Source organism: Limanda limanda, chromosome 18 (genome assembly GCF_963576545.1).
Source record: "Limanda limanda chromosome 18, fLimLim1.1, whole genome shotgun sequence".
In the NCBI taxonomy this organism is placed as follows: domain Eukaryota; kingdom Metazoa; phylum Chordata; class Actinopteri; order Pleuronectiformes; family Pleuronectidae; genus Limanda; species Limanda limanda.
In genome coordinates this window covers 5,432,333-5,453,985 of record NC_083653.1, presented here as the reverse complement: position 1 = coordinate 5,453,985, position 21,653 = coordinate 5,432,333, and the positions used below count along the sequence as shown (strand labels likewise).

At 41.5% G+C, this 21,653-nt stretch overlaps 1 protein-coding gene across 1 annotated transcript in view; it reads left to right on the top strand.

The window, feature by feature from the left end:
* Positions 1-21,653, top strand: part of lama2 (laminin, alpha 2) — a 140,323-nt gene that overhangs the window by 108,425 nt on the left and 10,245 nt on the right. The window contains exons 41-63 of the mRNA XM_061092002.1: positions 205-283; positions 374-505; positions 1,671-1,787; positions 1,925-2,085; positions 3,444-3,582; positions 4,809-4,911; positions 5,338-5,454; positions 6,679-6,861; positions 7,555-7,560; positions 8,217-8,371; positions 8,762-8,905; positions 11,289-11,422; positions 12,620-12,779; positions 12,866-12,990; positions 13,493-13,655; positions 13,998-14,142; positions 14,253-14,391; positions 14,627-14,638; positions 15,331-15,451; positions 16,289-16,444; positions 16,998-17,051; positions 20,476-20,627; positions 20,735-20,911. Of these exons, the coding sequence (XP_060947985.1) occupies positions 205-283; positions 374-505; positions 1,671-1,787; positions 1,925-2,085; positions 3,444-3,582; positions 4,809-4,911; positions 5,338-5,454; positions 6,679-6,861; positions 7,555-7,560; positions 8,217-8,371; positions 8,762-8,905; positions 11,289-11,422; positions 12,620-12,779; positions 12,866-12,990; positions 13,493-13,655; positions 13,998-14,142; positions 14,253-14,391; positions 14,627-14,638; positions 15,331-15,451; positions 16,289-16,444; positions 16,998-17,051; positions 20,476-20,627; positions 20,735-20,911 (2,874 nt within the window). The remainder of the gene's footprint in view (positions 1-204; positions 284-373; positions 506-1,670; positions 1,788-1,924; positions 2,086-3,443; positions 3,583-4,808; positions 4,912-5,337; positions 5,455-6,678; positions 6,862-7,554; positions 7,561-8,216; positions 8,372-8,761; positions 8,906-11,288; positions 11,423-12,619; positions 12,780-12,865; positions 12,991-13,492; positions 13,656-13,997; positions 14,143-14,252; positions 14,392-14,626; positions 14,639-15,330; positions 15,452-16,288; positions 16,445-16,997; positions 17,052-20,475; positions 20,628-20,734; positions 20,912-21,653) is intronic.

Below are 21,653 nucleotides of genomic sequence, written 5' to 3'. Positions count from 1 at the left end.
GGGGTCAATAGAGGAAAATCGGGCAATTTCATTCCTGCATTTCAACGTTCAGTCATATGGAGCGATTATTGTCTCTGCACTCGCGGAGGCTCTGTCACGCATCACAATGACTCTGCTCCTCTCTCCTCTGTGGAATGCGGCGGTGACTTAAACTGACTCGCTCCACCAAAATAATGATACAGATATTTCCTCTTGTCCTTCCAGCCTTGCAGAGGAGCTGTATCAGAAAGTCAAGAGAATGTTTGGCGACCCCCACCAGGCCACAGAAGACCTGAAATCAGAGGTAACCACAGCTCCTCATCCTGACTCTTCAGTCTGAATTGTTCCCTGAATGAATGACGTGAACTCCATGCTCCCTGATCGGCCTCCACAGATAAAAGCCAAGCTCTCGGACCACGAGGGGAAGCTGCAGGAAGCCGAGGATCTGCTCCGTGCCGCCCAGGGGAAGACGAGGCAGGCCGGCTCCCTGGCTGATCAGAACCAGGCCAACCTCACCGCGCTCGAGGTATCGTCACACATCAAGATCTAACATGTCGAGTTTTACTAATACAACACTTTCTCTCTGTTCTCATGGTCACTGTTAAATATTCACCAAGTGATTCACTGTTTACAGACTGATATAATATCAAGTTTCTGCTGGGACAAGCAACTTTCTAACTATCGTGTTTTATTCTACTCTTTCTCATATTAACCTGGAATTGTAAAATATGTAAACACACATTAAATCTATATGGTTAAAAAACAAAAAAGCATTTAAAACAACCAGAGTCGACATAAGTGCTGTGTAATAAAAACATGAGACGATTTACAAGAGTTTAACAAAATAACTTGAAATGGAAATAAAGGGCTAAAAGTTAATAAATAGTTATAAACACTCTGAGGTCTGACATAACATGTGGGTCATCAGTTTAAAAATAGGACCACAGATCTGTAGAGCCAAAAGTCTGTACATCAAAGTAATCACATTACATTCGTTAGAGCCATGACGGCAAACACTGCACCCTGTTGTTAATATAAGGTTTATTTTGATTTCTTAAAAATCTAAAAAGTCCTCAAACTTCTCAGTAATCCATAAAACTGGATCTCATCTCATATTCATCCCAGACACGACTTATTATTTTCTTTTTAAGCCTTTTTTTGTTTATGATTCATCATACAACAGCTCAGAGGCAGCACAGACTCCGAACAGAGCCAAACAACAAGCGTTTATCAGGGAGATTATTCTACTTGGCCTCGAGGAAGGACTCTGATCGCACACAGACACACACACACACACACACACAGACACACAAACACAAAGACACACAGACACAAAGTACGCTATTCCCTAATATCTCTCCTTGTTTCTGTTTGACCCTGCAGACTTTTACTTTATAGAGAGAAGCTTTATGCAGAGAAGAAAGTGGAACACACACACACAACACAGGGGGTTTATACTGACTTTTATTTAATTAAATCACTCCCATTATTACATTTCAACTTCACTGAACTAAAAACACTGGAAGATTCTCTTTTCTGACAAGTATCTGTCTTTCTTTGTCCGATATGAAATTTTTGAAGAACCAACAAATCAATTAATCCAGAAATAATCAACAGATTAATTGTTAATAAAGATAGAGATCCTTAGTTGCAGTCCTTAATGTTCATGGTGTTCATCTCTTGTGTTGCAGAGGAAGCGCTCAGCAGTCAGCTCAGTGAAACAGGAGGCGCAGGAGATCCTGGGACAAGGAGAACGTCTCCTGGACGAGGCCAACCAGCTTTCTGACAACATCAACAGAGAGATAGAGGTACAACCAGAGAGAATCCAGAAGAAACCACTGTAACGTGTGTCCTTTGGCATCAGGGAAACAAATAGTAGTTTCAGAGTTAGTCCCTTTTCCCCTGCACTCGATCAGTGTCTGTATTTTCTCCTCTGTGCCGGCAGGACCTGGAGGAGATGGAGCGAGACCTGGGTCCTCTCCACGACCGGCTCGGTGATAGAGTCGGTCGTCTCACCAGCGGTTTGACTGACAGCCTGGATCACCACGTGCTCGAGGCCGAGGAGCACGCCAGGCAGCTGAACGAGTCGGCTGGCATCTTGGACAGGTGAATAAAAACACAGTGTTTTTACACCAAGAGAAAGAGTGCAGAATCTAGATCAGGGGTGTCAAACATACGGCCCGCGGCCCGGATACGGCCCGCCAGGGTGTCCAGCTCGGCCCGCCGGATGCAAGGCATGCTCGAAATTTAAAAAAAAGTCTAAGTCAAACCGCCAACCAAGTTGAAAATAACGTACAATGAAGCCTGTGTTGCTCTTGGGTTCACAGTGAATGAAGGAGGACATGAGGAGAGACTAGTGTATATTTTAGGTCTGAAAACTCTGGCAGCTGACAGTATGAGACACAACATATTAAGAAGACACTTAGAAACATTACACCCCAGTCTCATGCATGTGTTATTTTTGGTTGAACTTCATCATCGTTGTAACAAAGTGATTCTAATTTAATTTATTTTTTCTCTATTTTTGAAAAAGTACAGATTGATGGAGGAATGTAGTGATAAATGTCACCATAAGTACTTATAAATAAAGTTGAATTTAAGCAAAGTTGCAACAGATTAACAAAAAAATAAAGCCTGTTTTAATATATCAGTCTTCTTCCATCATTGTTGTGGAAATCGTTGTTAATGATTATTGCGAGGAATAATTAAAATTCAGACATTCTCTTGACATATATTATTATTATTATTAAAATGTGATCTTTGGAACTTTGTTATTCAGGAAGTTTGTAACAAACAAGTAGCCCTTCGTACTACTCAGTACCTTCAAAGTAGCTCTCAGTTTCAAAAAGGTTGGTGACCCCTGCCATACACCATCGGTTCCCAAACTGGAGTACGGGGTACGCAAAGTGGTTCAGGGGGTACGCAGTGGTGTGCACGGAGCCCCGGGGGGCTGAAATCCCACCACAGCCCTCACCTTTCACTTTCAATGCGTGCAATAGACTCCTAGGTCCGTGTTCCAAGAAGGGTCCGATGCGATGTAATCCAGGGCGGAGGGGCATGGTGGCGGCGGTGAAAAAAACAGGGGGGTACGAGGCTATTATGCTATGATTTTACTGGTCTGGCCCACTTGAGATCAAAGTGGGCACTATGTGGCCCCATACCTAAAATTAGTTTGACACCCCTGATCTAGATAGTAGATAAATCAAGTCTATTTACAGATATATGATGTTCACTAAATTGATTTGACCAGTTTTTGCATTTTTCCCGAAATAAAACAATGTTTAAGACAAGAGTTAAACCATAGAAAGTATTCTTATTGCCTCCCTTTAATAACATATCCATAGTGATGCATTTATGTGAAAGTTGTCGCTGCAGAAATCTGGGAAAGTTTAACAATGTGTGTCTAACACGTTGAACAGGAAACCACACATTAACGTCCGGTCCTCTCTCTCCACCTTTCACAGTATTTTGGCCGATGCTAGGAATCTCTCCTTCAACGCCACCGCTGCCTTCAAGGCCTACAGCAACATTAAAGCCAACGTGGACGCAGCAGAGAAAGAGGCGAAGGCGGCCAGACAGAGCGCGAGTGAAGCTCTGGCACTGGTGAGAAGATCAACACTCACAGAAACACACACACACACCCTTATTGGCCATATTCAAAATATTTAAGATTATTATTGCAAGATGGAAGCTTCTGTAGCTGAGATATTTCCTCTTCATTTTTGTGGGGAAGTGTTTTCCATCTTTATTTTCAGTCTATGATTCTATAGGATAAAAACACGCCGTCAGCTACTGTTCATATTTTACTGTACATCCTCTATTACACGGCTGTAAAAGCTGAATTGTGTAGGTCCCTTTGTACTGAGTGTAATACACCTCACATGCAGGTGTAGCTTTCATAATGCAAATATCAAGCATGTATATATTCTGTACACCAAGAACGTGTACTCTCAACACAGGAAGTTGTGTGCATCTGTGTGTGTGTGTGTGTGTGTGTGTGTGTGTGTGTGTGTGTGTGTGTGTGTGTGTGTGTGTGTGTGTGTGTGTGTGTGTGTGTGTGTGTGTGTGTGTGTGTGTTGCATGCAGTAACAGTAATGTAAGCTCACACTCTCCATTAGTCACGGCTGAGAGATCAAAGCTCTTCTCTGTCCCTCTCTTTTCCTTCATTTTCCCCCTCTCCACCTTTCATTATCACACACACACACACACACACACACACACACACACACACACACACACACACACTCGCTCACACACCTGAAATATCCCTTTTCCTCCCTATTTCTTTCTTTCCCTTTGCTCTTAATTTATCTTTCTCTTCTGTGTTCACACCACTTTTTTGTTTTGTTCATTCTCCATTTCTTAGCTTTTTCTTCATCACATGCCACATTTCAATATTCCCTTTAATCTGTAATAATTAATTTTCTTCTCTGTTCCTTTTTTAAAAATTATTTTTGTGTGTGCAGTTTCCTTCATTTGGGATTTTTCTGCCAATATTTTACCTTTTTTCCGTCCGTTTCCCCTGGTTGGGGTTCTTGTTGTGAGGTTTAGTACAGAGGTCGAAAAGTCCAAACAGAAAGACAGTGAGCGGAGGTGTAGAAATAAAAAACAAGGAAGAGGTTGGTTTGAAGAACGAGTGTAAGAAGTAAAGTCTTTCTCAGAACATCATTAACAATGCAAAGTAGTCGTGCTTTGATCTTACAGGGAGATTTTACTACGCCTTCGCTTTTAATTCATGCACGGGATGTGAATTATTCTAAAAGTCATATGTTCTGGTGTGTGTGTGTTTGTGTGTGTGTGTGTGTGTGTGTGTGTGCGTGTGCGTTCAGGCTTTAGGTCCAGAGGTCCCAGTGAAGGAAGCAGCTCAAGAGTCCCGGCAGAAGAGCGAGGGTCTGTTGAACCAAGCTAAACAACTGCAAAATGATGTCACAGGTAACCACAAGTAAAAGTGTGTACTATATGTTTCATACAAAACTGCACATTGTATATATGAGGATTCAGTTCAGCTGCTAATTGTTGTTCAAAGAGCTTCACTTCTGCAGTAATCTTATTTAAATTATAATTTACATATTTAGAGCCAATTTATTTGTTTGGGAAATATTTCTTCTTTCAAGTTCTATGTGTTAGCATCGGCCCTAAAGATCCATATTATTCAGCTTCGAGTACGAACAAGTATCGATTTATTCATTTGAAGGAGTTTATCATTTGTCAGTTTCACTCTTCTTCTACGCGTTGCTTGCTGTCACTGCTCCTCTTCAGGGAGGTGAGAGAAGTTATTAGCAGGCAGCTTCAAATCAAATCATCACCATCATTTCACCGTGTGTGTGTCTGTGTGTGTCTGTGTGTGTGCGTGTGCAGAGAATGCAGATAGTGTCTCCGGGCTGAAGGACAGAGTCAAAGCAGCAAGAGACAAAACCAAAGACCTGCTCAAAGCTGTCAACGGAACCATGGAAACACTCAACGCCATCCCAAATGGTAAGACTGAATCCACAAATACACAGTGTGTGTGTGTGTGTGTGTGAGTGTGTTGTGTGTTCATGGGAAGGATATAAAGAAAGAGTGGATCAATAGTGGGCGGATAGAGGTCAGTTCTCTGGTAAACTCGACTTGACACCGTGGGACTCACACAGACGCACAGAAACGCACACATAGCTGCATTTGGATCAACCTTTATAAATAAAAGTTAAATGTAGCTGCTACAAATGATAAGTTTAGGAGACCCAGAGGTTAAACCCACCTCGTGAGTAGAAGTGTGGGTTCTGCTCCGTGTGAGCAAGCTCATATTAACACAAGGGAACAGGAACATGGTACCGATGGGGGGGATTACCAGAGACCAGATCATCAGTGTGGATTTCGCAGGATTTAACAAACCTGATGACACAATCAGAGGTGAACTTAGTGTTCAGCAGTGATTATCCATCAGTGTGAGAGGTTCACAGCTGCAGTTCTGCCCCTGAAAGGTAGGTTACCCATTATATCATAACCCGTTTGGTATTTTTGGTGAAACATCGAACTACACAACAAATCCTGTGGATCAAACGCTGTGTAAAGAAGCAACCAACCCTCACTAACTATAATTAAAAGAGTCAGCCGGATAATCCTGTTTATTCAACTTGTCAGATGTTCTCCCTTAATTGTTTGACAAAAATGATTTTTTTTTAATTACTAATATTTTAATTGTCGATTTTGTCATAATCTGCATATTACCCTGTTTTGTTTGTTATAATTAAACAAAATAATGTGATTTATCTTTTTTTCAGTTAAACCATTAATACAAAATCTCACCTGTTGCAGAAATTTTAAAATTCGGGAGCTTAGAATAAAAATTAATTTATTTTACAATGTTCTAAGTGTGAGTAGCAGCTTTGTGTTACAACAGTAATATGTCAATTGGACTTTAAACTTAACTCCTGTTTGCGATATGGTGTCAGTTTCAAACTTTGAATAAGGGTCATAATAAACAGTGCATTTTAAATCTGGCCTGGAATCAGTTTTCGGTTCATCAGCTTTAAACCAAACAGCCAAACAAAGCAGAAGCAACAAATAAGTGGTGTCACACAGAGAAACTCCACTTGTAAAACAGCATGTGTTAATAACATATCATTACTATCCAGCCTTAATTATACCATGTGACTGATTAATGTTTGTATTGCTTTGTGTTTCAGTTTCTTCAGCATTGTTGTTATTTTTCTGTGACAGACACGGCGGCTAAGCTAGCAGCCACAAAGGTCGTAGCGGCCGATGCTAACGCCACAGCCATAGATGTCCTCGAGCACCTCGGGGATTTGAACCTGCGCATCGGTGGCCTGCAGCGGAACTACAGCGAGCTGGAGGACACTGTGAACGCAGCCAATCAGATGATCCAGGACCCGGAGAAAAACAGTAAAGTGCTTTTTTCAGTTTTGTCGGGTTAAAGAGAAACGAATATGACGAATCACAGAAAAAAACTATAACGATTTGTATCTGTAAGGATGAAAAAGGCTTGATGCTCGTTAGGCCTTCGCGCTGGAGACAACCAGGAGTTTTCTGTCCGACACAAGATATCTCAAAATCTCTGTGAGGGAATTTCTTCATGTTTGGTAGAAATGTCCAGGCGGACCCGAGGATGAACTGATTTGATTCTGGTCAAAAAGCAGAGTCACAGTTGGCTCACAAACATTTCTTTGGCCTCTCGAAATCTGCCTTTAGGGGAATTTCTCCAAATTCTGACCCGGTGCCACTCGGACTCAAAGATGAACTGATTCAATTTGAGTGGTAAAAGGTCATAAGTCATTGTAACCTCATGAATCTGGAAAGGAGTGAAACTGTGCTGATTGGCGAACGCATAGGAGCACAAAGTTCTGGTTTATTAAATAAGGAAAATAAGGAACCGCAACCCACAGTTTGAATACAGATGACAATAATGTTATTTAGTATTTCTCCGTAGCAGTCTGTCAATAATCGAATCCTCAATCTAAATATAATCCTGCTTTACATTAATTTCCTCTAAGCATCATAATTTTATAATTCATGATTACTTCATACCTGATAATTTGTTTCTCTCTGTCTCTTTTTTTTTGTTCAATCCCCACACAGCCATCAGTATGTATACTTCCCTTATCTCAATATAAAGCTTTTATCAGCGGTGGTGAACCAATAAAATGTTGTAATTTGTACGAGTAGTTAATGTTAAAATCCCATGTTTCTACTTAATTCAGTTTCTTCAAAATCATCACTCAGATATAATTCAAGTTCTTTTTTAATCAGTTGAGTCAAAAGGATCTGAGTTCAACAACAGTATTGGAGCACCACCCGTTCATTTGATGGCCATCTTTGATATCTCTCTAGTCCTTTCTTCTAATAATCAGTCCGCTCTGCTGGAGCATGAGAGCTCTGCACACCGCAAAGCATGGAGCTTCCTTCTCTTTCTTTTTTTCTTTCTGTCCTTATTATTCCTCTCTTTTTTTCAGTTTCAAGCTTTTTTTAATATATAATCACAAATAGTGTAGAAATGCTGAGCTGCACTAATGGTTCATCTCTCTCCGGCTTCTCCATCATTCCTGCTCCTTCACCATATTTCTCCTCCTTTTTGAGTTATGTCAACGATCTTTCCAGCTGCCATTGTTGTTTCTCATCCTCTCCACGCCGCTCCTCACGCGCTCTCTCTCTCTCAGCTGTGATAAACCGTACAGTGTCGACGGCAGCCGCCACTGTGCCGCTCTGTGTCACTGCTGCACTTTATCTCTCTGCACTCTCAGTCCACGCTGCAGGAGCGAAAGTGAAAGATCTGGAGGATGAAGCTGATAGGCTGCTGGAGAAGCTGCAGCCAATCCGAAAGCTGCAGGACAACTTGAAGCGAAACATCTCGCAAATCAAGGAGCTGATCAACCAAGCCAGGAAGCAGGCGAACTCAGTGAGTGGTCAACACACAATCTCATCATATTTAAGGGAAGTTTAATATAACAAATATGTCCTTAAACACAAGCTCCTCTCACAAGCTTCTTTTCCAAGATTTAATTTTATGAAGTGAGGCAGGATGTTTCTAGAGATTTTTTTATTGAGTTGTCTTAATAATTTCCATCTTAAATCTGAACTCTTTCCTGTATATGAAGCATCAGCAACTTTTTAAAAGTTAAAACAATATTCATAGCAAACTGCTTGCCCAGTTTTTTGTCTACTATCAAACTAAATTCACCAGACTAACTGTAAATCTGGTTTTCAATGCTTTGCAATTTTTTACTAAATCCAACTGGAAACACTAAGTCTTTACGTGGAAACCCTCTTTCTCTCTCTCTCTCTCCAGATCAAAGTGTCCGTGTCGTCAGGGGGCGACTGTCTCCGTAGTTACCGTCCTGATATCAGGAAGGGGAGGTACAACACCATCATCCTTCACGTTAAAACTACCACACCGGACAACCTGCTCTTCTACCTGGGATCCGCCAAATACGTGAGTGTAATACTGACTAACTTTATGCAGATTGTATGATCCTACTTGCATAAGAACAGCTACTGAATGTGTAAGGTTGACAAAAGATTGGTTTTCGACTCAGGATTCTATAAAAACAAACTTAAAAATATTCTTACAAGACAGTGGACAGTCCTTAGCTTTCCTTCCATGAATTACAAAAACAAAGCCCTTGACTTACCTGAGCATTATCATGTAGAGACATTAAACGCCACATGCCTTTTATTATAATAATGCTTTTCTGTACATTAACACTCATTAGCTGTTTTTGGATATATACTGTATCTGCAGTTTATATATGGCTCTTGTATTATTGATGAGAATCCAGATGACAGTTTCAGATTTTTAAAATGTTCCATATGAAAACATTAATCATATTTAATAAAATGTCGAGCTGCTGTTTACTGCGGAGCATTTATCATACTTGATCTTGCCAACGTACACTCATACACACACATACACACACACAGCCTCGTTAAACTGTATTTGTGTGGCTCCTCATGCATCCGCTAAACCCTCAACCTAACCATAATAGAACATTGGGCTTCACAACATGAATATAGTAACAGACACATGGCATTATTATTCATATCAAATTCTTCACAGAGAGAATTAGAGAGAGAGAATTAGTGAGAGACACACACACACACACACACACACATGCCTGCCTGCGTGTTCAAGACTTCCCAGTCAGACGAAGCAGAGCAATGATTTCTCAGGGGAAATCAGGCTAAAGCAGATAGCAACATAAACTTGTTGTTAATTGCTGATGCTCTTTAGGACACACACACAGACACACACACACACACACACACACACACACACACACACACACACACACACACACACACACACACACACACACACACACACACAAACAAACACACACACGCTTTGGGATTATCAGTGGTACCTGTAACCAGGAGAGTTTTCAGGGGAGTTAGTGAGTCTGTGTCAAGAAATATTAATTACTGTCATATTAGACAAATCACTCTGGGAGCAGGTGTGTGTGTGTGTATGTGGCAGCGTGTGTGTATCCCTCTGCATGTTTACTATACGTGCATGACTGTGTGTGTGTGTGTGTGTGTGTGTGTGTGTGTGTGTGTGTGTGTGTGTGTGTGTGTGTGTGTGTGTGTGTGTGTGCACATCTAACATGTCATTAACAGTGTGTAATGCCAGTTGGATAAAAACGATGTTGCCCTGTGATCTCTGCTCATGAATAATCACCATTACCCCGGAGATACTGCAGCGATAAGTGTGTATACCTGTTTGTGTGTGTGTGAGTGTGTGTGTGTGTGTGTCATTTGCGTCTTCAAATGTGACTCCCTAATAATCTCTAATTGTGCATAATGCTATATGAATAATAATAATGCTGCGCGAGTGCGTTCTTCAGAGACGTCAGCGAGATGAGAGCATATGCTCGGAATCGTCTTATTAATTTCTTTTTGGCTCATACATAAATAATAAGATCATTAATCAAAATACAGCAGGATTCTGTGAAAACCCACTTCCAGAGACAGATGGAGAAAACTTCCGCCTTTGTACCCTCAGAATAGATCAGAGCCGGGTGTGAAATCGCTCCACTGTTCCCTACTCCCACCGTGATGCCCACTCAATAAGCTTCTCTGTGGTCTGTAGTAAATGGAAATTTTGGACACTTAAGTTTCGAGAAACACTTTTCAAGGTTGTTGTAGCAGAACTTGTGTAAGTGGGTTTCCTCTTTCCCTGCAAACAGTTCTTCTCTGTAAAGCCTTGTATCGTAGAACGAGAGGAAAACAGGTAGTTGTGGAAGTGGAACTCAGTTTAAATCTCGGTTTACTCAGCCGGTTTGAATTTGACATAAATAGAGAATTCGATACAGAATGAGGATCTAATCTTATCATCTGGTCAAAAAAACTCCTTTCTGCAAAATGTAGTTTAAATTCTCTTTTTAGCAGAATCCTGTTTTCAAAATCATTTCTAGTTCTTTCCTCGAAGTTTGAGGTTCACTGTGTGGCCAGAGGTGAATCTGATGATCTCACTCATTCATTAGTTCTGATCTATAATCTGCATTTATTGATGAATTGAAACCTGCTCTTTCTGCAGTTTCATTAGAAAGCAGTAACCTCATGTGTCCCTGTGAGGAAAATCCATTGCCTTACTTACATATCTAACTAGAAACAATCTGCCTTGTGGACACAGAGAATCTGAATTTATATAACTCACCGACTCTCCCACTGCATCTTTATCTCTCCGCCTCTCTCCTGTTGGACTCAGGTTGTTTACTTGTCTGTTGACGTGCTGAACAGAAAATATAGAGCAGGACATGTTCAGATTTCAAAGAAACAGATTTTCACTCTGGTTTTTCTCCTCCTGTTGGCCTCAGGTGGATTTCTTGGCCTTGGAGATGCGTAAGGGGAAGGTGAGTTTCCTTTGGGACGTGGGTTCAGGTGTTGGGAGGGTGGAGTATCCCCATCACACCATCCACGACGGGAACTGGCACAGGATAGAGGCGTCTCGGTGAGAAGTGTGCACACTCATACATACACAGCACATGCACCTGCACGTTCTTTGTGACTCATATACATGCATTGATTCAAATGTGCTGTGTGGAGAAACATAGTGTGATGATGAACACATGAACTCAGCACTTACATCATATTCAGAAATACACAGTTACTGGTAAATGCAAATATATATAGTACTTCCATTCTAGGGCCTATTTGATGTTCAATATGAAATATGCACATACAAATATACACATTCAATACTCACAAAGCATGTGGCTGTACTGAATGTGTATAGTTGATTTTGTTGCATGTAGTTTGATTCTGTGAAAGAAAGAGAAAGATGAAATCAAAATAATTAAACAATTAACCCATAAGATATTTAAATACAGCAGTGTCAGCATGCAAACGTGGTCTAAGACATTTGATCCCTGATGTATTTAAACAAAAAAATCAAGATTCCTCTGGAGTTGATGCAGGATTTTGTATCCTTGAGGTCAGGGAGCATCTTCAATCACGTCGTGGCACTGACAGGCCGATATGAAAAATATATAATAAACCATAAATGTTTTGTTTTTCTCACTACGACCCGATGAGCCAATTGTAACAGCAAAAGCAAACAAACCCAGAAACCACAGGCCGTCATCCATATCCATTTCATCCATATTGCAGAAGGAAACATGTGGCTTCACATGGGAAATCTAGAGTGTGCAGCCTTGTCAGCCCGTGGCACATCATTACACAGATACAGTGTGATCCAACACTTCCACTTTCTCTCCCTGAAAGCTGACATGGAGCTTTATAGACCATCCAGCACAAGACCCATTCACAGCCAGCAGACGCCCCACCCGCAGCACGCATTTCCATCCCGGAGATTTCCCAGTGGTGTTTTCCGTTGGGATCACACAGGCTATCAGTCTTGAAAATGTTCCCCTGCAGAAACGGAACCCGAAATGCGGTTCCCTTGCTTTTGCTTTGAAAACAAACTCCTAGGTGGGAGATTAATCTCGTTGCACAGCTCGAGAGGTTTGCGCCGCTACACAAAATGGTTCCACGTTGTGTTTCTATCATTCATCATCGCGGAGAGTTCATTAAAACGGATTCCAAGCGCCTCTAACTTCGCGGGTCGGTGTGAATGTCTTTCCAGGAAATGCAGAAATCGCAGACGAAATAACATCAAAACCCACTCTCTCCTCCTCCTTCTCCTCAGTAATGGGCTGAATGGAACCATATCAGTGTTTCCTCTGGAAGGCTCCATGGCTGGGATGATGCCCACGCCGGCGAGCGCCAACTCGCCCACGGCCTACACCATCCTGGACGTCGACCAGAACGCCTACCTGTTCGTGGGAGGAATACTCGGCACCGTCAAGGTATCCGTCCGTCTCCGTGTCTCTGTGTACATCTTGAATCCGTCTGTCTTTTTTTTTTGTCTCATTATTATATTTTTTCCCCCCAGAGAGCAGATGCAGTGAGAACGTCAACATTCACAGGCTGCATGGGGGAGGCCTTCCTGGATGGAAAACCCATCGGACTGTGGAACTACAGAGACCGACAGGGAGACTGTAAAGGATGCTCTGTCAGGTGCACCAACTTATTATTCACATGGTTCTATTACTTTTCATAAGTTTGTAATATACTATTCTTTACCTTGTTAGTGCTGTTAGTATGCATCCTCAAAATCAAATGGACATATAGCTTGGTGTTATAAGCTTATGAAATCAATAGGGCTGGGCAAGTTAACTTGTTTTAATCGAGTTAACTCAAGTGATGAGTTAACTCGATTAATTATTTTATCTCGCATTAACTCAGGTTTGATTATTTATTGTTTTATTGTGAAAGTCAGGCTTTTATTTTGTGAAAGTCTGTTGCTGACTGCTGCGGAACAGGAAAAAAGAAAATAATTGGCGGATAAACAATCGAGTTAACTCATCACTTGAGTTAACTCGATTAAAACGAGTTAACTTGCCCAGCCCTAGAAATCAAACTTAATTCCTATTCTGTTAATGTTTAAGAGGCTACATCTTCATCATCTTTGTGTCTTTACATTTTGTGTGAAGTTTGAAACGTGTCTCTGTTCCACCAGCCCCCAGCGCTCGGATGGGGAGGGGATCGTGCAGCTGGATGGCGAGGGCTACGCCGCCGTGGGACGACCCACCAGGTGGAACCCCAACGTTTCCTCCGTCACCTTCAAGTTCCGCACTTTCACCTCTGAAGCTCTGCTCATGTATCTGGCCACGGAAGATATGGTACGTGGGAAAACTAAGAAAAAGGGTGTGGAACTCGCAAGGTTAGTCGCTTTAAGAGAAGTCAGGATTAGAAAAGCGGAGAAGTGAAGACTTTGCCGTGAACGTTGAGGTCACCTCTCTTTGGATAAAATCATTAATCCATCAACTGACAACCTTACAAAGTTACGGAGAAAAGATTAAAAAAACTTTTCTCTGCTGTAACGAAGGTGTGAACAAAACATTATTCTTACCTGCGAGAGCATCAGTGTTTTGTGTTGTGTCGTGTTCAGGTTTCATATTTCATGTTTTTCTCGGCTACACAATATCGGTGCTTGACAGCCCATTTCCTCTGGTTCTGTACAGAAGGACTTCATGTCCCTGGAGCTCTCAGAGGGCAAAGTGAAGGTGAACTTTGACCTGGGCTCAGGGGTCGGCAGTGCCCTATCAGCCAGCCGCCACAACGATGGAAGCTGGAAATCCCTCACCATGTCCAGGAACAAGAAACAAGGTACGTCACTGCAAACAGCAGATAAGCGATCGGATACAGAAGCTGTGATGATAGAAGAGATTCCTCTGATTGTTCTGTTCCTCATTCTGTCTCTTTACCTGTTTCCACAGCCACGGTGACTGTGGTGGACATCAACAGCAGCGCTGAGGAGAAGATACTGGTCACATCTCCGGGTTCGGCCACTGGTCTGAACTTGAAGGAACATCAGAAAATCTATTTCGGAGGTCTGCCGACTCTCGGAAACTATAGGTACACGAACATAATTCACTATTCTCACCATTTGGACACTTTCATGCAGAAGGATCCATTTTAAAAAAGGTCATAACAGTTCTGTGATTGTATAAATTGTTTTGCATTAAATTATCTGCAGGATCTTTAGTTTTTGTAGATAGTAAAAACAATGAATTGCTATAAAATCAAGCATTTTTTTTGTTGACCAAAGGAAAGTGTGTTAATGCTTTGATATCTTGTTTTGTCTTAACAGCATGACAGCCAGGTAAATAAATGAATAAACACATCTCATAGACACACAGTGATGATTTCCCTCTGCATGAGGCCTGTCTGTGCTGATGATGCTGCTGCGTAGCCCAGAGTGAAAGTGTGTGTCTGTGTCGTGCCCCCTGAAGCCTCCTGCTTCTCCACACAGCGGCTGGAAGCTCTTTCTCTCTTTGCTGTTATTAATCTGAATTTGAAGTTTTCTTGCCCAGAAACACTAAGAAGCAGTTTCTCACAGTTACGACTCTGCTTTACCGGCGTCGTTGCCATAATCCCACTTAAATTGTGTTTTACGTGTGGATGTGAGTGAGTTTTTGTAGCTCTGCAGTTTCGCTAAGCTACAAAAACGTGCCTCTAATTCACAATCCAGGGCTGATATCATGTTCAGTGTGATTCCGCCTGAACAAAGCCTGACATTAACATCACATCAAGATAAATCTGATTAAAGGTTGATTCTTATAACAAATCTAAATGTGTTGATTTGGACTGATATGCAATATGGATAAACACCATATTCAGATTATTCCATTCACTCTGCTTCTGGATACATGATGCAATAGCTTCACTGCTGCTGTAATTCAACATTTTTTTAAATGAAGCCGCTCGGCTAAGAGACAAGAAAGTCCACTGACTTAACCCCAGTATCTTTATCCATAGATACTCAATACTGAAATCATGTGAACCTCTTTATAGGTCGGAGATCACTCTGAAGCGTTACGCAGGATGTCTCCGGGAGATTGAAGTCTCCAGAACTCCTTACAGCCTCCTCAGCAGCTCAGATTACACCGGGGTCACTAAAGGATGTAACGTAGAGGTAAGTAATTCCTCTCTGTGTTGTAACTGCAGCGCTGTATGAATGCATTTAATGTTTAATATCAGAAGTTTATATTTTAGTAAGTTGATCGAAACCACATGTAGAACGTTTATTTTCACTAAGAGAAGTAAAAGGGACCGAGTGATAATTACGAGACTCATTGTTGATGCTGGACAGGAAATAGAAAAGTGCGTCGGTGTGAAAGAGGCAAAGACACATGCGCCACTTTGCACAGATTTGAACCTTTGTGTTAAAAATGCCACATCGCTGCATAGTTCTTTTAATATTGATGATGCCTTAATTCACTATTCATCCTTTTCATTTCAATTTGCTGAGGCGACACACACACACACCTCCACAATGGGCTTTTTATTTTGGCATCAATCATGAATGTTTTCCTCTAATTTAACGCAAACACGTGCACACTTGATTCGTGTTTTTTTCAAAGCCCCGGGAAGTCATTCAGCGTGATTTCCACACACTCGCACCATTCATACACACAAATATGCAGTCATGCTCACAGACTGCATGAAGGCTGTGTGCAGGTTTATAAAGAGCCCAAGGTTGAGAGTCTCAAGTGAAGGTCTCTCAATTTCTCTCGTATCTGTCTATTCTCCTCCTTTTGCAAACACTCTGTAATGTGTGTGTGTCTGTGAGTGTGTTTAGCAATTTTTTGTCCAACAGCATTCTTCTAATAGTTGTCTCTTTTATGAGTGAAACCTTGACTTGACTAAAATTCTCACGGGGGAATTTGTAACTTTGATTCAATGCATTTTTACTTTTTCAGGTTTAAATGTGTTTGTGTGAAACTGCAGCTGTTGAATCTCTGTCTCACAGAACCTGTACACAGTCAGCTTCTCCAAGCCGGGCTACGTGGAGCTGGGCGGCCTGTCGCTGGCGGTCGGCACGGAGATCAGCCTGTCGTTCAGCACGCTGGCCGACACCGGCACCATCCTGCTGGCAGTGGGCGGAGCCTCTCCCCTCGGCCTGCAGGTCCGGATTCATCTGTTCATTCAAGCTGTGAATCAAAACTCTTAGAATTCTCAGGGTCAGAATATGACTAAACAAAATATGGGGAAAATATAAAATGCTTAATTTAAACCTAAGCATATTCTGCGTTATGAAATTATTATGAACCCTGTACTAATTGGAAGACTCCTAGTCTAAGCTACACTTTTTGTATTACTTAGTTTACACAATTAAGATTTAAATTAATCGTGCGAGGAGATGAAACAAGTTCGAGAGGTTCTCACTTAAAATTTAAATAAAAGTTTCTTTCACTTTATGAAGTTTAATTGCAGCAACCTTGACAGTGAATGGGAATTTCCTAAAAAATGAATTAGAGCAATTCATTTTATAGTTGTTCAAACTATCGTCCATCTGACAGTTTCAATTTGGCTCCTGTGAAAACGCATTAACTCAATCTCAGTTGAATGTACAGATATCTGTTACACATCTGTGAGTTTCTAAGAAGTGATTGGGAAACTAATGAAACTTCGAAATAAGTTGTAATCCATTCATCCTCGTCTTAATCTCTCCTCCACAGAACAGGAAGTCCAACGTGCTTGGATCCAAGAGGCGTCGCCGGCAGTCGGGAGAGGTGAGCTCTCTGCCCTCTTCTCCTGAGTCAACCACACTTTCATGAGTGCATATTAATGAGATTTGCATTTGTTGGCATCTGGACTAAATGGATTATCCAGACCACACGCAATAATACACACACACACACACACACACACACACACACACACCAGCACCTTTTCTTGAATTTTCCGTGAGTGCATATTAATGGGATGTAAGTTCGCTGGCAGTCACACTGATTAGATTTTCTTAGGGCTAAAGATAATCTTACCTACACACAAACACACGCACAGACACACAAAGTCTGTGAACTGATCACTAATAAATAATTGTTTCATTTTATCTGTACTGGAAACACCACGTGTTCATTGTATAAATGTTGTGTTTGCACACACATTCATATGGAAAAGGCACATTTGTGTGCGTGCAGATTAGGGTGTTAACGTATGTGCAGTTGTGTAGTGAATGTGTAGCTAAGTGTTGCTCACATGAATGCAAAATGTGTGTGTGTTTATGTAAGTGTGTATGTGTGTATGTGTGAGGGAGAGAGAAAGGACAGAGGTTACCTCTAGCTTATCCATCATCACTGGTTGTTGGGCGCATAAATCTATTTTTGCTAACTATGCTGGCAGGCAGGGTGTGTGTGTGGCAGGCAGGGTGTGTGTGTGTGTGTATGTGTGTGTGTGTGTGTGTGTGTGTGTGTGCGTGTGTATGTGTGTGTGTATGTGTGCACTTGCATGTGCAGAAAGGTTAAGCGAGGTTAAAAACACCATCAACTCAACTTGGCCCTGACTAATGGATGTTTTAGAGAGGGACAGAGAGACGGAGACAGAAGACAAAGGATGGAGGGATGAAGAAGGGAGATTTAGAGGTGAAAGGAAGGATAGAGAAGAAAGAGCTGAGCTGTGGAGAGAAGTGATGTGAGGATAGAGGAGAGGAGAGGAGAGGAGAATAATGCAAAGATGGGGAGAGTATGATAGTAGACAGAATGGAGAGAATGAACACAGAGGACACAGATAAAAAGACAAGGAGAAAGAGAGAAAGAAACTTGGAGCAGAATAATGGAATAAAAGCTATTAGGAAGAAGGAGAAGAAGAAAAGGAAAGACAAGGGAGGAAAGAACAGATTTTATGTAGAAATTCACATCACATAAAATATCAAGACTTAAGAAGATCTGACCGTGAAATAAAGTTTCCATATCCTCAGAAAAATGAAGCAAAAAAATTACAATTATCACCAACAGAATGTTCACAATTCACAATTTATGCAGATTATTACAGGTAGACATTATTTTTGTTGATTGACTTATTGTTATTATGAAATCCTGTTAGAATGAAGAACGCTCGTAACAGTGTATCTGTTCATGAAACCAACCTCCAGTTTTGCTTTTAGTGCTCTTTGAAGGTAGCAGAGGTGTGTGTCTGGATGTGTGTGTCTCTGTGTGTTTGGTGTGAATGTTGCACATGATGATTTTCCCCCTGAACATGTGTGAGTCCATGTAAATGTGTGTTTTCATGCCTGTTAGCTCTGCACTCTGCTGCTTATTCGTGTGTGTCTCTGTGCATCTTTTCCTTCAGTATATAAAGGTACGTGTGAGTTCATGCGTGATTGTGCGCCTCTGTATGTGCGACACGTGTCTGCAGCCTATGTGTGCGTGTGCCTCTGTATCTGTGTGTGGGTGTGTGTGTGTGTGTGTGTGTGTGTGTGTGTGTGTGTGTGTGTGTGTGTGTGTGTGTGTGTGTGTGTGTGTGTGTGTGCGAGAGACGGCAGAGCGAGAGGCATGTTGTAGCTACATCTCAGTTCAATTTGTCCCCGACCTCAAATTGAAATTCCATTTTCAGGTGGTAAATTGTCTCCCACTTCGCCCTCTGGCACACAGTGAATTAAAATTCAAATTAGCCTGACCCTGCACCACTGCTCTCCAGCACCTCTCTGTCTGTCTCCCTCTGCCGCCCTCTCCCCATCTCTGTCTCTCTGCTTTGCTCCCTGCCCTCTCATCTCTCCCCCCTATTATCCTCTCCTCTCCGCTCCTCTCATCTCTTGTTATCCTTACCTCTCTCGCTGCCTCTCTCATTTCCCCCCAGTTTCTCTCTATATTCCCTCGCTCATCTCCTCCTTTTCCCTTTTCTCTACTTTTTACTCCACAGTTTCTCCTCTTTGTCTTTTTCTCCTCCCTTCACATCGTGTCTGTTTTCCTCCTCCTGACAAATGTTGAACAAATCGTGTTAAGTTAAAGGGACTCTTACCTTTGTTGCATTTTTACACTTTTTTTGGATAAGGTTAAATTGGTATTAATAAGGTAATGACACTCTAAAATGCAAGACAGACCCACCAGGAGTAAAAACAAACAATTATTTCACTCTCATAATATTTAGTGAAAACTTCAACCAATAAAATTCTTCGGACCGAAGGACCTTATTTGCCGACAGACCTGTCTGTTTGCTGCATGGACATGCAGGTTTTCCGTCTGCTTCTTGTGGCGCATTCGGGCCCGCGTCATCAAGGCATGTGAATGTAAATGTATATAACTTACCGAATCCATTGCTTTGGTAAACAAAAACTCACGTGCGTGCGCGGAGGCAGTAGCTTGTAAGTCTGCTTGTAAATAAAGTTTCTTCAAAAAAACACCGCGGATGGGAACGAGGGGGTGGGGCATTGGAGGAAGGCGGGATGATTTGAATGTGCTGTAATTCTCAAATGCAACAAAGGTAAGAGTCCCTTTAAGCAAAACAATATGATTCTATTGAACAAGCAAACATCTTAATTAAATGGGATCGGGGTTAATTTTCTGTTTTGATGCTAGAAAATGTTTGTTATATTTGTATAATTTTGAATGACGATGCCGGTAGCAGCTTCTCTCAACTGCGATGCCGCCTGGTTGTTGATGTTTTGAGTTTTATCCACTTTGAAAACAGCTGAAAGATTTGAGGAGGAAAATGTCAAACTACTCCCAGGTCAGGAATTCAATCAGACATACAAATCTGGTCTGGATTGAGCTTTAAGCAGACAGAGCTTTGTGATGTGACCTACATGCTATTGTGTTTTTATCTTTTGACATTATCTTGACATTTAGTCCGACACATTCTTCTGCTGTCTGTGTCTGTACAGTCGTTATGTTTGTCTCTGTGCAACTGCTTTAATCTACTTTGGTCGTGGGTTCCGTCGTTTGTGAAAATCCTGTCACTCAAGTCGCACTTTGAAAATGAATGCGCATCTATTCAAGGTCTTACGGTAAAGGACCTAATGAAACTTATTATGGACGTTTGATTTCCACACAAGACAATTACAAGTATAATGAACGGTAATATTATATATATGTAAGTTGGCTACTTTTCCCTGAGAGGTGACACAGATATTTCACCTCACTCTTCTTCATGACGACTTCCACTGTTGAACCTTTGAGAAAATCTGCCTCTAATGAACTTCACCTCTGTCTCCTGCAGCCCTACCTCTCCGTCATGCTGAACAAAGGCTCTCTGGAGGTGCTGGTGTTCACCGGCAGCCACAGTCCGCGTCGTGTCATCCGACGACCCGAGCAAGGAGCACTGAATGATGGGAAGGAGCACTCACTGCGCATAGAGAGGCTGGCTGGCAGGTCGGTGTTTGTGTGACCTATTTCTTCACTGTACGTTAAAGTGAACATAAGTTAGAGTAATGTCATCTCAAGCTATGGAGATTCAACATGTGTGTTTTCCTTGTCAGGTCCTTTGCGGTTCAGGTTGACGAGGAGGCGAAGAGGGAGGCGACGCTTCCCAACGACCAGCCGGTCAGCCTGCAGCAGATCTTCCTCGGGGGGATTCCTGCAGAAGTGGAGCAGACGTCCAACAGAGCCAACGTCCCGTTCCAGGGATGTATATGGAACCTCATGATCAACGCTATGTATGTACAAATATACAAATACAGCCAGATGTCTTTTAAGATTTCACCAGGCTTTATTATATATAATCAAAATAAAACTTTATTTCTTTAGCACTTATTTAAACAGGGTTACAAAGTGCTTTGCAAAATACAAAGGAACAAAACAAGACAAATCAAAATTAAGAAAGATAACATAAAAGAAAATGTTAATTTAAACCAGATTAAATACGGCAATGAAAGGTTTTCTTTAAAAAAAATTCGCTCCCTCTGTGCCTCACATTTATAAACATAATTGATCAACTGATTAATTTACTTTAAAGAAGATGCAGTTTAGTAAAGGCAGAGCTTTTACATTTTACAAAATAAAACAGCAGGTCATAAAACCCCTCATTTATGTTATAATAAATATTCATGCCTCTTCTCTGCATGCTTTTACACTCATCATGTATTTTTATGGCTCAACGAATATATTCTAGCTTCTCAGCAATAACCTGCCGCATTTTGTGGTAAAAAATAAAAACACATCCTTCCAGACCTGTGATGTTCAGTGCTGTGATCTGATCACATCAAAGAAGAATTTGAAATAACCAGATTGATTGTTTTTGAGTTTATCACCAGAGTAAAACGGTTCTTACGTCACAAGATGAAACAATGATCTTGTCTGTTCAGGATATTCTCTCAGCTCCAGTTTCCTTAACTCTAATTTCCTTTAGAATAAACTCCCAAATATTCCCCTTCCACTTCCTGTAGCAGCGCTCGCACA